A 17,146-nucleotide genomic window follows, 5' to 3' on the forward strand; every position below is an offset into this window, starting at 1 on the left:
TGTCTTTCAGGACAGATACATTAACAGATACATGTTCGTTTAAATGTTAAATTTTCACTCCAGGACATTTTCCTAGCTGCATGCCAGAAAAGTGTCAGTGGTGTCAGAAATGTTCACCTGCTTCTTCTGGGTTTTTTATGCATTTACTGGACTGGAGTGTGAAGCATTCGATGGAGCAATTGGCTCAACAGCTAGTTTAAACAGGAAATGCATTACATCTTCAGTTATCACCTGCTGCTGAGACAATCAAGTGGAGTTTTTGGAAAATGAACTAGTCCCATTTCAGAAGGTGGCATACTGTTCCAGATAATTTTGCAAAAACTCAATTTGATTGTCTCAGCAGCAGGTGTTAACTGGAGATGCATACGAAGGTGTAATGCATTTCCTGTTGAAACTAGCTGTTGAGCCAAACAAAGCTACAGGAAAATCAACTGGCACAGAAACATGTCCTCCACCCTCGGGAAACATGGAACCACAGTTATAGAAGTTATAAAATGTCAATTGAGCTCCTGAAAAACCCTGAACACTGCACAGAGGTCAAAATGACCATTACTACATTAATAAATAATGTCATTAAGCACAGAGAAGCATTTTGAATCTCATTCTCTTTTGTTTTAATCCTAACTGCTGAAGGTGTTTCCTTACTAAATTATTCATTTAATGCTGCTATGGACTGTGAGATAACCAATAGGGTACGTCGAAAACCATTTTTATAGTACCAAAAAAGATACTATTCAACATGAACTAAACCCTGTATTTACCTCAAGCTGATGTGGTTCCTCACGCTTTCTTAATGACCTATAACATCTGACCCTAATAACCACTTTCCCTGCAATAATATTTGAGACTGAAGTGTCCAACACACACACAGTTAACGACAAATTAGTTTATATTAAACCACTTTGGAAATCATCATGGCAAAGCATGCCAAATCATGGCAACTGACTCATTATACATGCCTTGATAAAAATAATAATAATAATAATAACTGCTCAAAAAATAATTTGTAGCCTTAATTCGGATCTTTTCACATCTCCCTGAAAATTGTCAACAAAACGCACAACATATGCTATTCTGACTTTTGGCAGATAATTTATCAACTAGAAAGAAAACGTCTCGGTTACGTCTGTAACCTCGGTTCCCCGAGAAGGGAACGAGACGATGCGTCGATAACGCTTTGGGAACGCATTCTGCGTGAGTGCGTCTGAAGCATCCATGTCAACTAGTCCAATGGCGAGAGTGAGCGTCAGGAGTGACGTCACGACCAGGAAATGATAAAAACCCCAACCGGAGCAACCGGTGTTAGCTTCGACAGTGCCGAAGCAAGTCGATCACAGGAACGAAGGAAGTATGGCAGGGAGACGCATCGTCTCGTTCCCTTCTCGGGGAACCGAGGTTACAGACGTAACCGAGACGTTCCCCATCGAGGGAGAGACGATGCGTCGATAACGCTTTGGGAACGAGAATACCCAAACCGCCATATTACAAGTGCCTGAGTGTCAGACAGAAAACCCAACGCCTCTAGAATTAAAAACCTGAGACCCGGGAGTAGCGTCCAGGTCTAGGCTATAAAACCTGACGAATGTGAGTGGCGAGGACCAGCCTGCCGCATCACAAACATCCTGAAGAGAGGCCCCAGATAATAAGGCTCTAGAGGCCACCATACTCCTAGTAGAATGAGCTCTGACCCCCAAAGGGCATGGTAGGTCAGAAGACTCATAGGCAAGAAGGATAGCCCCAACTATCCACTTACTAAGTGTCTGTTTAGTGGCAGGAAGACCTATCTTAGGTGACCCGAAACAAACAAACAGCTGATCGGATTTCCGAAAAGAAGAAGTCCGATGAACATAAGTGTCCAATGCTCGCACCGGGCACAAGAGGTTAGACTTTTCCTGGTCCGATGATGCAAACGGGGGAGGACAGAAAGCCTGCAGAACAATAGGTCTCGGAACAACGGTCGGTACCTTAGGGACGTATCCCTGCTTCGGGTAGAGAAATGCTTTGACCATCCCAGGTGCAAATTCAAGGCAGGTGGGAGAAACCGAGAGAGCCTGAAGGTCTCCGACTCTTTTAAGGGACGAAATAGCAAGGAGAAAAGTAGTCTTAAACGAAAGAAACTTCTCAGAAACCGAATCTAGGGGTTCAAACGGAGCCCTAGAAAGGCCTTCTAAAACTATAGCCAGGTCCCAGGCCGGCACTCTAGAACGAGTTGCAGGTCTCAGCCTCAAGGTGCCACGAAGGAAACGAGAGATAAGAGGGTCTCGACCCAGAGATGCACCACCCACTGGGGCGTGGAAAGCCGAGATGGCCGCCACGTAAACTTTTAAGGTGGATGGACATAGACCAGAAGCGAAGCGGTCTTGTAAAAACTCAAGAACTGAGCCAACAGAGCAGTGGACGGGGTCACACTGATGTTGGTAACACCAAGAAGAAAAAACATTCCATTTGAGTCTATAAAGTTTCCTCGTAGCTGGAGCTCTGGAGCTAAGAATGGTCTCCACAACCTCAGTTGAGAGACCACTCTCTAAGAGTTGCGCCCCCTCAGAGGCCACACCCAAAGCTTCCAAATCTCTGGCCGGGGGTGAAATATAGTGCCCCCGGCCTGAGATAGAAGGTCTTTCCTGATCGGGATCTCCAAGGGAGAACCGTCGAGGAGATGAATCAGGTCCGCAAACCAGATTCGACTCGGCCAGTGTGGAGCTACGAGAAGTAGACTTACTCCGTCCTGGCGGACTCTCTCCAGAACTCCTGGGAGCAGAGCAACAGGGGGAAAGGCGTACAGACGTAGCCTCGGCCACGTCTGTACCATAGCGTCCAACCCCAGGGGGGCTGGATGAGTAAGGGAGAACCATAGTGGACAGTGCGTCGTGTACTGAGAAGCAAACAGATCCACTTCTGCTTGGCCATAACTTTCCCATATGAGCTCCACCACCTCCGGGTGAAGCCTCCATTCCCCTGGCCTCAGCACCTGCCTCGACAGGGTGTCTGCTCCAATATTCTGAGTCCCTGGTATATACATCGCCCTCAGAGAGCGTAATTTCCCCAGAGACCACAGGAGGATCTGGTGCGCTAATTTGCAGAGTGGGCGCGAGCGCAGACCCCCCTGACGGTTGATGTAAGAGACCACCGATGTATTGTCTGTGCGGACCAGCACATGATGGTCCCTCAGGTCTGGCAGGAAGTGCCTCAAAGCTTTGAAGACAGCCATCATCTCCAGGCAGTTGATGTGCCAAGAGTGATGATGGCTCTCCCACAGACCCTGAGCTGAGCGGCCTTCCATTACCGCTCCCCAGCCGGTAAGGGAAGCATCTGTTGAGATGGTAACCCGATGACAAAGAGCTCCCAATACCGGACCCTGGGACAGGAACCAGTGTTCTCTCCATATGAGCAAGGCGCGGAGACACCGCCGCGTGATCTTGATCGTACGAAGTGGGTTTCCCCTCGGGGAGAACCCTCTGGTCCTGAGCCACCACTGTAAAGGTCTCATGCCCAGCAGGCCAAAGGGGATCACATTGGACGCTGCTGCCATGAGACCCAACAATCTCTCGAACTGTTTTACAGTGCGTGACTGGCCTAGCTTTAGCTCCGAAGTGGCTGTGAGGATGTTGGCTACACGAGCGGGCGAAAGAGAGGCTTGCATCGTGACCGAATCCCATACCACCCCAAGAAAAGTGGTCCTCTGTAATGGAGATAGCACACTCTTCTTGGTATTGAGCCTCAAACCCAACTTTTGCATATGAGCGAGGACGACATCTCGATGCCGAACCGCCAACTGTTCTGATTCTGCTAAAATCAACCAGTCGTCCAGGTAATTCAGAATACGTATGCCCTGCAGCCTGAGCGGGGCCAGAGCTGCATCTACGCATTTCGTGAATGTGCGGGGTGAGAGAGCTAGACCGAAGGGAAGTACCCGATACTGGTATTCTTTGCCCCCGAAAGAAAACCTTAGGAACTTCCTGTGCTGAGGGAGGATGGAGATATGGAAGTACGCATCTTTTAGGTCTATTGTGACGAACCAGTCCTCGGATCTGATTTGAGTCACAATCTGTTTGAGTGTCAGCATCTTGAATTTTAATTTCTGAACTGTACGATTCAACAGACGAAGATCTAAAATGGGACGCAGCCCTCCATCCTTTTTTGGAACAATGAAATAACGGCTGTAAAAACCCGATGCCCTGTCGGGAGGATACACCTGCTCTATAGCATTTTTCGCTAAAAGAGATTTCACTTCTTGCTCCATGACCAGAGCCTGCTCGGGATGCACTACTGTGAGCAACACCCCGTTGTAGCGTGGGGGACGAGAACCGAACTGGATTCTGTAACCCTTCTCTACTATCTGCAGGACCCATTGAGATATATTCGGCAGACTTTTCCATTCTGTCAGACATTCTACTAAGGGAACCAGCCTCTCGAGGCTGGCCTCTGGTGTAATTTGAACAGCTAGTTCGGGGACCTGAAGCCGAAGCGCAGGAACCACACGAGCTAACTGCTCTTGGACCCCCCTCAGAGGGAGCGAGCCTGACGCAGCGTCTGGGAGACACAGCGCCAGAGACCTGCTGGAGACCGCTGCGCCCCGAGGCACCAAGGGTGGCGGGGTTGGCAGGACGGCCCCGTGAGAGCACCGAGACCGGACGGGCACCGTATACTGAGGTGTACACCGCACCGTCTCGATTGGGGCTGCCCTCACAGGTCTGACCCATTTGGCGTCAGGACCTTTTCTTCTGAGCCGAAGCTTTCTTAGCGAGAAGAACGGTCCTCAGATCCGGCTTCTGCTTAGATTGCTTTGGCTGTGAGTGCTGGCTCGGTCCCCGTGATTTTTGAGGAGGAGCGCGAGACGCAACACTCTCTTTTTGAAAAACACGATATGAGGAGCATGATGGCTGGGGCTGCCTTGCACGCCTAGCAGCATCAGGATTAGAACGGCGAGGGAGAAAACTTTTAAAAGCTTCAGATTGCTTTTTATTTTCTTGAAATCTTTCAACCACTTCATTCACAGCATCACCAAACAGACCTTCATGAGAAATGGGAGCGTCTAAAAGAAAAGATCTATCTTTATCTTTAATATCTGAAAGATTAAGCCAAAGGTGTCTTTCTGTAGAAACCAAAGCAGCCATAGATCTACCAATAGCACGTGCTGTTTCTTTAGTCGCCCTGAGAGATAAATCCGTAGCCCGACGAAGTTCGCGAATTTCGTCACGGCTGACTCCCTCACTGTTATCTAACTCCCCCAGCAGCTCAGCCTGATAAGCCTGAAGCAAAGCCATCGAGTGAAGGCAAGCTCCAGCCTGACCTGCTGCTGTGTAAGCTTTACCCACTAAATTAGATGTGATCTTTAAAGGCTTCGTGGGCAAAGTCGGGTTCTTAATAGATGACGCTGAACCAGGGGAAAGATAGCTCGCGAGCGTCTGCTCCGCCCGGGGCATCGCTTCATAACCATTTTCTTTCAGCCCTCTTATATCAGAATAAATGCGCACTTGAGGGCTGAAAAGACGTGATGAATATGGCTTATTCCACGATCTAGACAGCTCACTGTGAAGATCAGGGAAAAAAGGGAGACCCCGTGATGTAGGCGATGTTTTAGAAGACAGAAAACGCTCGTCTAATTTGCTTTTAGGACGAGCGCTCTGTTTATCAGATGGCCAAGATATATGTAATTTATCTACAGCTCGTGTTAATACATCAACCAACTCCTCATATGCTGGGGAAAGAGATGGCGAATCCTCTTCCCCCCTGATTGTGTCACCTTCACTGCCCGTTACATCTAACTCCTCGGAGCTAGAGCAACGAAGCAATGGGCTCTCCCCCCGGGCGGAAGAAGCCGCGGGGCGGGCTTCCGACACCGGAGTTTGAGCTACGGATCTCCCAGGTAAGGGAGGAGAAAGAGCCCTCGGACCCGTCTCCAACCCCGCTGAGAGATCCATTTGCGAACTTTGCACAAGACAACAGTAAATATGACAGACAGGTTTGACACAGATCGCTTGCTGAGGCACAGAAAGCTGACACCGGTTGCTCCGGTTGGGGTTTTTATCATTTCCTGGTCGTGACGTCACTCCTGACGCTCACTCTCGCCATTGGACTAGTTGACATGGATGCTTCAGACGCACTCACGCAGAATGCGTTCCCAAAGCGTTATCGACGCATCGTCTCTCCCTCGATGGGGAACAAGCTGTTTGCAGTCCATTATGATAGCGGATGTAGCGGCGGCCATATTGTGAAACAGGCCTATGGTGTCTGCTATTATTGTAGTTTTTTTTTTTTTAAAGTACTCAGAAAATGGTCAAGGCACCACACTTTACTATTTTATTGACAAGTTTGAACATACTACTTGTTAAAGTGAGTCATAATGATGTATGTCCATTGTAAATAATTCACCCTGATCGTTCGCATAGACCCGCCCTCCTTAGTCACTGTTTCTATCCCTAGCAAACATTGCCACTCTCACACTGCAAATCATATTCTCACACAGTGAAAAATACATAGCAGAGCAAAAAGAAAACTGGCAATGTGCTGACAGACAATACAGAGCAGGTAACTTCTGATATGAAACAAGGTCTCAGGACTCAGGAATCCAAACAATAAAGACCATTTTGTGGCTCTTCAATGTGTTGTGACAGATTACTGTATTGCAGGGGTGGGGAACGTTGATCTTGGAGGGTCTGTGTCCCTGCAGAGTTTAGCTCCAACCCTGAAAAAAAAAAAACCTACCTGTATCGTGAAGAGCTTGATTAGCTTGTTCAGGTGTGTTTGATTTGATCAACGTTCCCCACCCCTGCTGTATTGCCTCAATTGATAAACATGAACTGCTCCTCTTTTCATATTTGCATAAAGTACAAAATTAACATGATAAACGTCATAAAGTATTTGATGTCAACCGTTAAAAAAACCACTAATTTCCACCGAAGGCAATCTACTCTCCTGTCTGATTTGTGGTTAAAGGCTAGAAGGGATACAGCTGATTGGTCAGACTGCCTGTCAATCAAGCTCTTTGCAAACAGTCTATTAGATATTTGTTAGATGATCTTTCTGTGGTCCAAGAAGAAATTATATTATATAATATATATAATATATATATATATATATATATATATATATATATATATATATATATATATATATATATATATATATATAATACTGATTAAGCAGAAATGCGTTTAAGACATCAGTTTAGTATATTTATTTAGCATAGAATTTCTCAGGTGATGTGCTTACCTTGTAGATACTTTGAGAAAAAGGAATATACAGTTTATGTAATATATATGTATATTCCTTTTTCTCAAAGTCATCAGAGCATTTCTGCTTAATCAGTATTACATACCATCTTATTTATCAGTAAGTTATTATGTGTTACATAATACATTTTACTCCATCTGTGTGTTTGTTTATTACCTCTGTTATAGCGGACTCCCAGTGTAATCGCACAGCCGAACAGAGCTAGAAGTGAAGCGAGAAGCAGACCGGCCAACACTACTTCCAGTTGAGTTCTCCTGCCCAGTGGACCGAACAACTGAATACCACCCTTACGGAAACCCACCTGAAAGAGAGTCATTATAACACAACAGTATATTTTTGGGAGAATAAATGGCTGACAAATTGTTGCACTCCAGTTTAAACACTTCAAATGTTCACATGGTGCACATTTGAGTCTGGCCAGTGACTAATAGTGATCTCATTCTTCCTTTTCTTTCTCTAAAAAAATAAATAAATAAAAATAAAACATGTTTAAAATGTTAAAAAATGTTTGAAAAAGAGCAACGACTTCTTGAGTAGAAACACTGGGAACATCACGTAAGGCTTCTGTGTCAAAATATACTGTCTCTTAACATTATTCAACCACCAAAGAACAAAGAACAAGTTGCCTGGGGGATATCGTATCAAATGCACGTGTATTATCATTGCTTGCATGGAAAACCAACAGAAGAGGTGTCACATTTCCTGTTTGACATAAAAGTGAACAACAAATGAAAGGGGCCACATGAATCGATATGAATTAATATCAAATGTCATTCATAATTCAGTGTAGGAAATTCCATGGAAATCTGACCTGCTGTTTTCTTATGCTAAAAGGTATAAGAATATGTCAACATTAGAAATAATACAGGACGAAAAGCTGCTGAATATCTCTCATGCTGTTTCTCTAAACTCATGCTGATAACTGTGCTTTCTTTTCAATTACCATACAGTACCAAAGTAATACTTTTAAAATGTGGTGGTAAAGGTTTTCTGGATAATTGTTCATTTAAAACTACAGTCATTAAACACTGAACCATTTATGTCAAGCTTTTCTACTGTAAATTTATGACTTTTATATTAATGATCTCCATTATAATTGGCTAATCCTCACATATCAAAATACAGTTGCTCACTGGGGTCAAGATGATGAATGCTGAATAGGCTGTCATATAAATGTGAGTGGTAATGCATTAATGCTTTAATGGTTATGAGATAATATCTGTGACAAATCCTGCTAGGCTGGCTTTAACAGCTTAATTTAGTTTGGATTAATCTGGTTTGTTTTATGGGGCTTTCACACTGGTAGCTTAGTGCAGAACAGGGCACGGTTTGCATGAAAAATCGCTAATGTGAACGCTGTCATGGGACCCTGGTGCGCACTGGGGTACCGAACCCGAGACTACCTGGAGAAGGTGGTCTGAGTTTGGTTGCTCCCGAACTGTGGCGTGGTTCGCAAAAAATACAACTATGCTCAGTCGCGTTGTGTTCTCCATGCGTTTTCCGTGTGCGTTCGCGATGACGTAAGGTGACTGCAAATGCACCTGGATTCGATACAACTATTGAATGTGAAAGCAGACCAACGCTGCGGGAGCCACCGGGAACAATCGCGCTCGGGCTCGGACCGCGGCAAACAAGCCCAGTGTAAAAGCCCTCTTACTGTAGAGAAAGAGAGGAAAATAAAATAAAATAAAAATCACAACCACTAGAGGATTGGTGCTTGGTACCTTCCTGTTCTCCAAATAACCTACACTCTTAAAAATAAAGATTCTTTATTAGCATTGGTTTCATAAATAACCTTCAAAGGTGGAAAGTCCAGAGGCCAAAGAGTAAAAGGCCTGCCATATTTTAATTCCACCCAAGAAATAAGCAGCTGATTTCACCAGAGGAGCGACCAAGTCAAATCCCTAGTCCTCAAAGAGTTTAAGTTAATGAGATTATTAAGTGAATAATTAAATTATGAATGTGTGTTAGTGATGAACACCTGCTGCTATTGAGAATTACAGAGGATTAGATGTTGATGTTTTATTGGTTAAAAGGATGCCACCATCATGGAGATCAGTGTTTGCTTTAGTTGGGCTCTTGACCCCAGTGCTAGATCTCTCTCTGCAACACTGCATGTAGTGTCGTGAAGCAGAGAGACCAGTGCTGTGTATTTTTTATATAGTTATCAGGAGCTGGTTTGATTATGTCCAAATTAAATTTAGCTTAATTTATATATTTAGGTTTTGCTAAATCATTCCAGTTAGAACTACAGCAAACAAAGCGTTTCTCTGACAGCTATAATAAATAATTCTGAAATCTATGTAAAACATATATGAACTCAACTTCTTTTTTGAACCACACAGACATCAAGAACCATCATATGTATCCCAATAATGGTGACAACAATGTGTTTCATGCTGCAGTGCATGAAACTCCCATCATGCAGTGCAGTATGAATAATTATTGTCACCACTGTTAAGAATCATATGGTAATTGTTCATGTCTAAAAGCCTAATCCTTAATAGGATTTATTTTTTCTTTCTAAACTCTAGCATTACAGTTTCATTTGCTTAACAGGTGTGGTATTTATTTAGTAGTCAAAAGCAGTTAATAAACTAAAGATAAACACACTGAAACAGAAACTTCAACCGAGAATGTTTTTTCATTAAAAGCATAAAATAACCTGTTATTTCAAGATTTAAGTCAGCATTGCACAAACTGTTTGAAAACAAGTTTCATTGAATTCTTAAAAGGCCCAAGAGCCCAACTAAAGCAAACACTGGCCACAATTATGGTGTCAATGTTTTTTTTGTTTTTTTTTTTCAGTTGATTTCATCCAAGGCTGTTGTAGTTCTTCTGTTTCTCTTTGTCATGTTGTGATGCTTATTGTTAACATCAGGTGTTCATTAATAATGCTGAATCATAATTTAATTAGTCACTTAATTATCTCATTAACTTTTGGAGGACTTGGGATTTGACTTGAGACTTGCTTGTGACTTCAAAGGAAAGTCTTGTTTCCTCTGGTGAAATCAGCTGCTGAGTTCTTTTTGGCAGTCCTTTTTTCTAATTTTCCCCTGGACATTTCACATCTGATAACCTTTAACATCCACAGAAGCTGTTCAAAATCATGTTTTCCATGATACATCCAATGTAAAGAACATAAGCATTCTACAGCTTTGAAAGAGACACAATGCTTACTGCACACAAAAAAATGCTCATTCTGCTGGACCACAGTGACAAAGCATGTCCTCTACCCTCTCGACACTGGACAAGGGTAGATTCTGCATGCTGACTTTGAGGGAAGCAGTATCTACTGTAAGTAATATCAGCTAATCACCGGTGTGCATCAAGGCTTGGTGCTTGGCCCTTTCCTTTTCTCCAAATATTTACTAACACATATTTATCATGAGATTAAAAATTAAGATTTTTTTTTGGTATCAATGGTTCCATGAAGAACCTTACATGCAAGCGTTCCAATGTATAGAAAATGTTGACAGACTAAAAGGTTATTTGGGGAACCAAAATGTTTTTTCTATAAAATCACTGCAAACCCCCCTTTATGGAACCTATTGAACACAGCGTAACTGTCAGCTAGATTTTTTACAGTAAGAGCATCCAACCAGACAGGGAACAGCTGAAATTCACAGAGCAAAATTCACTATCACAGCTACCCAGCAATTGTTGTTTCACCCTGTACTTTTCGAAGGAATTGTGTGACAGCAATACTTCTCACTGTCACTGAACTAACAGCTTAAAATATTGGTTTCCTTATTTGTATTCAGTATTGTATAACATGTCTGAATGTAAAAATAAAATGTACACATCCACACTGAGCCCTAAGCCACACCCACCTCCACACTGTCAGGAGACATGGCTCCATCTGCAGGGACGTCTGTCCCGTCCTCCTCCTCAAACGTTGCACGCTTGTAGTTAGACATCTGAAAGAGACAGAGAGTAATATGTATACATATGTTAAAATATTACTTTTGTTAGCCCTAAAAGCCAGTGTTTACTCCAGAAAAATAAATAAATAAAAACATGAAAAGTGATGTGAACAGCAGCAGACAGGGATAAATTGTCAATTTTGCTGTTTTAAGTGACCTTCCAAAACAATCAGGCACTGGCAGAACATCTACTAAAGAAGTATTTGTGATTTATATGTCGCTTGTAGAAAAAAATATTTAACTTTAAAGTAGCTGCCAGTTTAGAAAAATGCACCATGAAATCAAAATAGACCCTATTTACTTTCTTTATATTAAGTTCCCACAGAATCTACAGGAAACAATTTTGAAGGCCTTGAGGCAAGAGACAAAGTTAAAAGTCTGAAGACGAGAAATACTGCAAGAGAGTGTGAAATGGAGATGAATGTTGCGTGGGGGGATTCCTTGTTTCCTCACCCCCATCTTGGACGTCAGAGAGGAATTTATACAAACACATTTACACACACACACAATGTTCACAACTGAAGAGGTGGCTAATCTAAACCGGAGGAATTTGCCAGTAGCATGTTTAGGCACCACACAACCCATGCAATAACATGGCCCCCCCGCGGAACACGATTTCTTCAGATGGGAGTAGAGAACCGGCATTTTTTTGGACTGGTACTTCTAGACACACAATACTGTTATCGATACTTGTGTTGTTTTATTTCCGTTCTTCTGTGTTAATGGCGAATTAGAAGCTGTTCTCAATATCCGATCTCAAGCTGATGACACACCTGCTGTGAGAGGTTTGCAATGACATGCACCATCTCAATCTCAGTCCGGCGTGGGGAAAATAATTATAATGCTGAAGTTGAGGTAGAATTCATATTCTTTCATTAAATAACTGACAAAATAGTTTTAAAAAGCTTTCTGTGAGGTGCAATTTTACAAACACCACAAGTTGTCCACGTGATCTATGTCTTTCCATCACAAAATGTGAAAATGACTTCATAGCACCACATCGTGTCTGCACTATAAGCGAGCTGCTTATCTTATATTATATCTTATCTTATTTTATAATTTGCATTTCTTTAAGTTTTTAAACATTCAGCACTCCAGAGAGAGCACACTCAACATTGCCCCATGGTAAAAATAAAAATAACATCAAACATGTAATTGCATATTTTTGATTAAAACAAAAGTCTAGAAATCCCCCCCTACCACTCAAACTAAAAAAAAAAAAATCCCCCCTCCACTCCCACAAGAGTCACCTAAGAGGGGAATTCACCCCATTTTAAAAAAAGAAACTCAGGCTCTGAATGAATGTCTGTAAAAATCCTGAATGGAGCATCAATAAATACATAATTCTAGATGTTAAAAGGAAGCCCTTTTTATCATGTTGTTAAAAACAGAGATAAAAAAAGTCCCTCTAAAAGAGAAACACTCTCTGTTAGGAGTGATCACGCCTGCTCCCTGAGAAAGTCAATTTTCTCTTCATGAAGAGCCTTTTTATTTAAAAAATGTGCTTTATGTATCTTTTTCTGTTTGCTTGGAGGCAATTTGTAAACTGCAGTTATAAAATAATTTACAGCAAATGATAGAGAGTAGTATGGATGTGTGTATCAATCAGCTGTATCCTATTGATATTGATAAAATGTAAACAATACCCAGAATCGACCACAAAATCCATCGAGAGGGGCTCCTCCCCAAAACACTAAACACGCCCCTGCACTTTGCTGTGTAAGTCCCACTGTTATAAGCCTTACCCTACAGAGTACAGGAATTATAGTTAAATCTAACCATATTTACACCCTTACAGAAGGTCATTGCTGAAAGGGCTGGCTGTTCACAGAGTGCTGTATCAAAATATACTCATAGAAAGTTGTCTGGAAGGAAAAAATGTTGTAGGAAAGTTGCACAAGCAACAGGAATGACCACAGCCTTGAGAAGATTGTCAGGAAAAGCCAATTCAAGAACTTGGGAGAGGTTCACAAGGAGTGGACTGAAGCGGGAGTCAGCGCATCAAGAGTCACCACACTCAGACATCTTCAGGAAAAGAGCTACAGCTATCACATTCATAGAACCAAGCCACTCCTGAACCCGAAAAAAACTTCTGATGCATTTCACCTGGGATAAGGAGAAAAAGAACCGAATCCAAAACCCAGTGTGAGTTTCCGAAGTCAGAGATGATTTGGGGTGTTGTGACATCTGCTGGTTTTGGTCCATTGTGTTTTATCAAGTCCAAAATCAATGCAGTCAGCTACCAGGATATTTTGGAGCACTTTATGCTTCCATCTGCTGACAAGCTTCATGGAGATGCTGATTTCATTTTCCAGCAAGACTTTAGTACCTGCCTACAGTGCCAAAACCACTTCCAAGTGGTTTGCTGACCATGATATTTCTGTGCTTGATTGGCCAGCCAACTTACCTGACATGAACCTCACAGAGAATCTGAGGTATTGTGAAGAGGAAGATAAGTAACTTCTGAAAAACAATACAAAGGAGCCGAAGGCCGCTATAAAAAAAAACTGGGCTTCAATAACGCCTCAGCAGTGCAAAAGGACCCCCAACCAATTATTGAGTGCATAATTAACCCTCTGGAGTCGATTCACGTGTATATGCGTTATGAGGCATTTTCTCCTGATAACCCCGAAAATAACTTAAATTACACTTTCAGTTTTGATCGAAAGATAAGAGCAATACATCAATCGAATCTGTAAAGGGTCTACTTTACATAATAACAACAAAACTTTGTGCATTTATAAAATAAAGATAACAAACAAGGTGTGCTGTCTGCAGCCTTTGTCTGCGCTGATCTTCATTTACAAACACATCATTAAAATGAACTGTAACTCCGTGAATACTCAACGAAGAGACATGAGAGAGATATATATAGAAAGCTTTACATGTCTTATTTTAAACTAAACAAGTGCTACCAAAAACAAATATTATGTTAAAGTAATCCATATGAAAACATCCCTGGAGGTTTTGTTAATTTACATAATTTCTGAAAGCAAATTTGTCCAGAAAGTCTAGCTAAGTAAACACGCAACAGACATAAAACACAGAGATCTACCCAGAGGGGAACTCTTTTCAAATCTCAATTGTTTCATTCATGTGTCAGCTTTAAACAATCAATGTGAGACTATTGTGTTTTTTCTCAGGAAGACAATGTTTCCATTTCCTTTTTGTTTATCGCTTTATGTTTTATTGATGATACTCAAGAGATCCGTATTGTAACTTTTTGTTCCTGTGAGCATGTACCCTTTTAAGTGACCGATAACAATTCAGATATCTAAAGGGCAAGATGACAAACTCACTGCAAAACTCACACACACAAAGCATGCATGAAATGAACATTTTATGCAATATTAACTCAAAATTCTATATAAAAATGTAAGGATGTCAGAATTAGCAGAATTAGATCTAATCTAAAAAAAAACATTTCTTACTAATGCAAACAATTTTTGTTGGGTTTTAAAACACACACTTTAAATACTTTCATTTAAGCCCTCGACACTAAAAGACACATGACAATTGAAGGTCACACACACACACACACACACACACACACACATTGTTTAGAGCAAGACACAGAAAAGCACTGGGAGCGCTCTGCAACATGGCTTAAAGTTCAAGCGGAACGCAACACTCAATCATCTCGGCTGTTAGTGTCTCAGCTGAATAAATGTTGTATCTTCACAGCCAGATTTTCAGTAAACTATTCCTCAATGGGCTTTTACAGGAGACTGTGAATGAGATTACAAAGACAAAAACTCTGACTCATGATGTCAAACAAATGCACATGCTAAGCCCACACAAACATGCAGTTTAACAACTGCTAATCACTGTCTTGACATTTTCCCATAGTTGATTGTTTCCTCATAAGCAGTCAGTTAACACTTTAGTTATTAGTCATAGCTTCACATGCTTCTTTGCAATGCAATGGCCATGGTTGAGAAAGGGGTGTAGACAATAACTCCCTCCAGAGGTCTGGACAAGATTCAGCAGAATCCTGGGTGGCAGGTCACGGACGTTTCTCAGAGGAAGGAAAACAATGAAGGATGACTTGGTGTGAAATATTGAAGTTATTGAAGTTCCTCTTTCATGTCTAACTGACACATTCATGCCAAGCTATCATGTGAAATTCAGTATTTTAGTCTCAAAGTCTATCTTGGGAATAGCATACCATACTCATACTACACCAACTATACCAAAAACTTTTAAATCACCCCCTCTCCCAATCTGATTCATTTATTCATTTTTTTTTCTTTTAATTTTTTCCATCCTTCTGGATTCCTTATTATTATTTAGACACAGCTATTGTCTTAAATAATACCAGATATAGAGTGATTTTACAAACTCCAGTCCGGCTCAACAAGCAAACACATTGACCCGCGGTCACAGCAGACCAGATAAAGCCATTGACGGAGGAGCGAGACTCACCGTTCATCAGCGCAGTAAGACACCAGCAATCCAAAAGCAGAAGTGAAATGCTGCCACTGCCGTGGAACGACTGGAATAAACCACTGACTGGAGAACGGGGGGAGGACAGCCAATGTTTTGCTAACATGACCCAGAAAGGGCAGGTCGCTCGCTACTGTGGGAGAGGGAGAGTTGCTGGGAGTGAGGAACAGATAAAGCCCACTTCTGAAAAGGAGACTCCTACCTCAGTTACGTTGGTAAGAGAAACACATGCATACGGGGAAGTTACTGAAGTTACAGTAAACAGTCATTGTGGCTTGAACCAGTGGTGTACGTCTGGGGATATGGGATAATGTGGGATGCTAACCATGTGAAACCAGGAACAGATCATGGCAAACACTCTTCTGCATTTATTTTAGCTGTATTAGCACTTCTAAATAGTTTTAAAAACATGAAGAAAATAAAAGTGCTCAACACATCCCTTTTGATTCCGAATCAAAATGACTTCAATGCACATCATATCGGAATTACAACTTTACAGAAATTTTGAAGATGGCATAATGCACATTCCTTAACAGAATTTATGCTTTGACAATGAAATGCTAAAATCTTTGTTCCATCTCGCCCTCGATGGACCTCCAGGCTGCCTCTCTACATTTTTGTTCATTTATCATCTTTCATCTTCTATAAACGTCCTCATTCCAGCCTCTGGAGAAACAGCCTGTATGACTCAATAATCTGCTTCTGTTTAGCAAATATTTCTGAAATACTTGTATTAACCTGTTAAATGTCACCCCGTCCCGTATACGGGACACCTACGTTGACTAAACTATATTACAATCAAATCTAATCTAATCTTGACAAACTATATATCGTTGGAAAGGTCTAAGACTCCCAAATATATATTATACCAATATTTTTTGTTAAAAATTATGTAGGAAAAGTAATAGATTAATCTATTACAAGAGTGCACCCTCAGAAATCTACATTACAAAAGGAGTTTTAACCTTTGTTTTAAAAAAAGACTTCCTCGTTGCCTTTTTCTCTATCACATTTTAGAAATCATCAGAAGTTATATATCACTTGAAAACATAAAATCTCAAAATGTATCCTTCAAAACCCATTTTAAAATCAGACATTGCATTACCATGTAAATGGTACATCAACATCATGTTACAAAATGTTTTCAGTCATGAATTATAAAAATTTTAGTTTGTATCATGCACATTCAAGTCTATCTTTTAAAAAACGTGAGTGACAGTTAACAAGTTAAATATTTAGTTTCAAGTATTCATAGTCCACCATAGAATGACCTCCCATTGGTTATAAAACTACTGAATTCACAAGCTTACCAGAAAACATACTAACACCTTGAAAACATGTAAGTGTATACATCTTAATCATCATCATTATTATTATTATTTTATATATTATTTTACAAGGTTAAAAGGTATTTTCATCATAAATAATTATTTCTTTATAAAGATATATCATAAAAGTTTTTAGGGAAGTTGTAGCACATGACATTTTACAACCATCTAATAAAAATATCAAATTGTCAGATATTTTAACAGACATACTTT

The 17,146-nt window shown here is 41.2% G+C and overlaps 1 protein-coding gene across 2 annotated transcripts in view; it reads right to left on the reverse strand.

The window, feature by feature from the left end:
- The window catches only part of LOC127972482 (endothelin-converting enzyme 2), a 66,498-nt gene that overhangs the window by 23,294 nt on the left and 26,058 nt on the right, over nucleotides 1-17,146 (reverse strand). Inside the window, exons 1-3 of one of the 2 annotated variants that reach the window (XM_052575987.1) lie at nucleotides 15,585-15,744; nucleotides 11,067-11,153; nucleotides 7,390-7,534 (exon numbers count right to left, since the gene is read on the reverse strand). In XM_052575987.1, coding sequence (XP_052431947.1) covers nucleotides 7,390-7,534; nucleotides 11,067-11,153 — 232 coding nt within the window. In that variant the 5' untranslated portion in view covers nucleotides 15,585-15,744. Of the gene's footprint in view, nucleotides 1-7,389; nucleotides 7,535-11,066; nucleotides 11,154-15,584; nucleotides 15,745-17,146 lie in introns of those variants that run through there. The other variant, XM_052575986.1, reaches the window with a different exon arrangement.

This window comes from Carassius gibelio, chromosome B15, assembly GCF_023724105.1.
Source record: "Carassius gibelio isolate Cgi1373 ecotype wild population from Czech Republic chromosome B15, carGib1.2-hapl.c, whole genome shotgun sequence".
Taxonomy (NCBI): Eukaryota; Metazoa; Chordata; class Actinopteri; order Cypriniformes; family Cyprinidae; genus Carassius; species Carassius gibelio.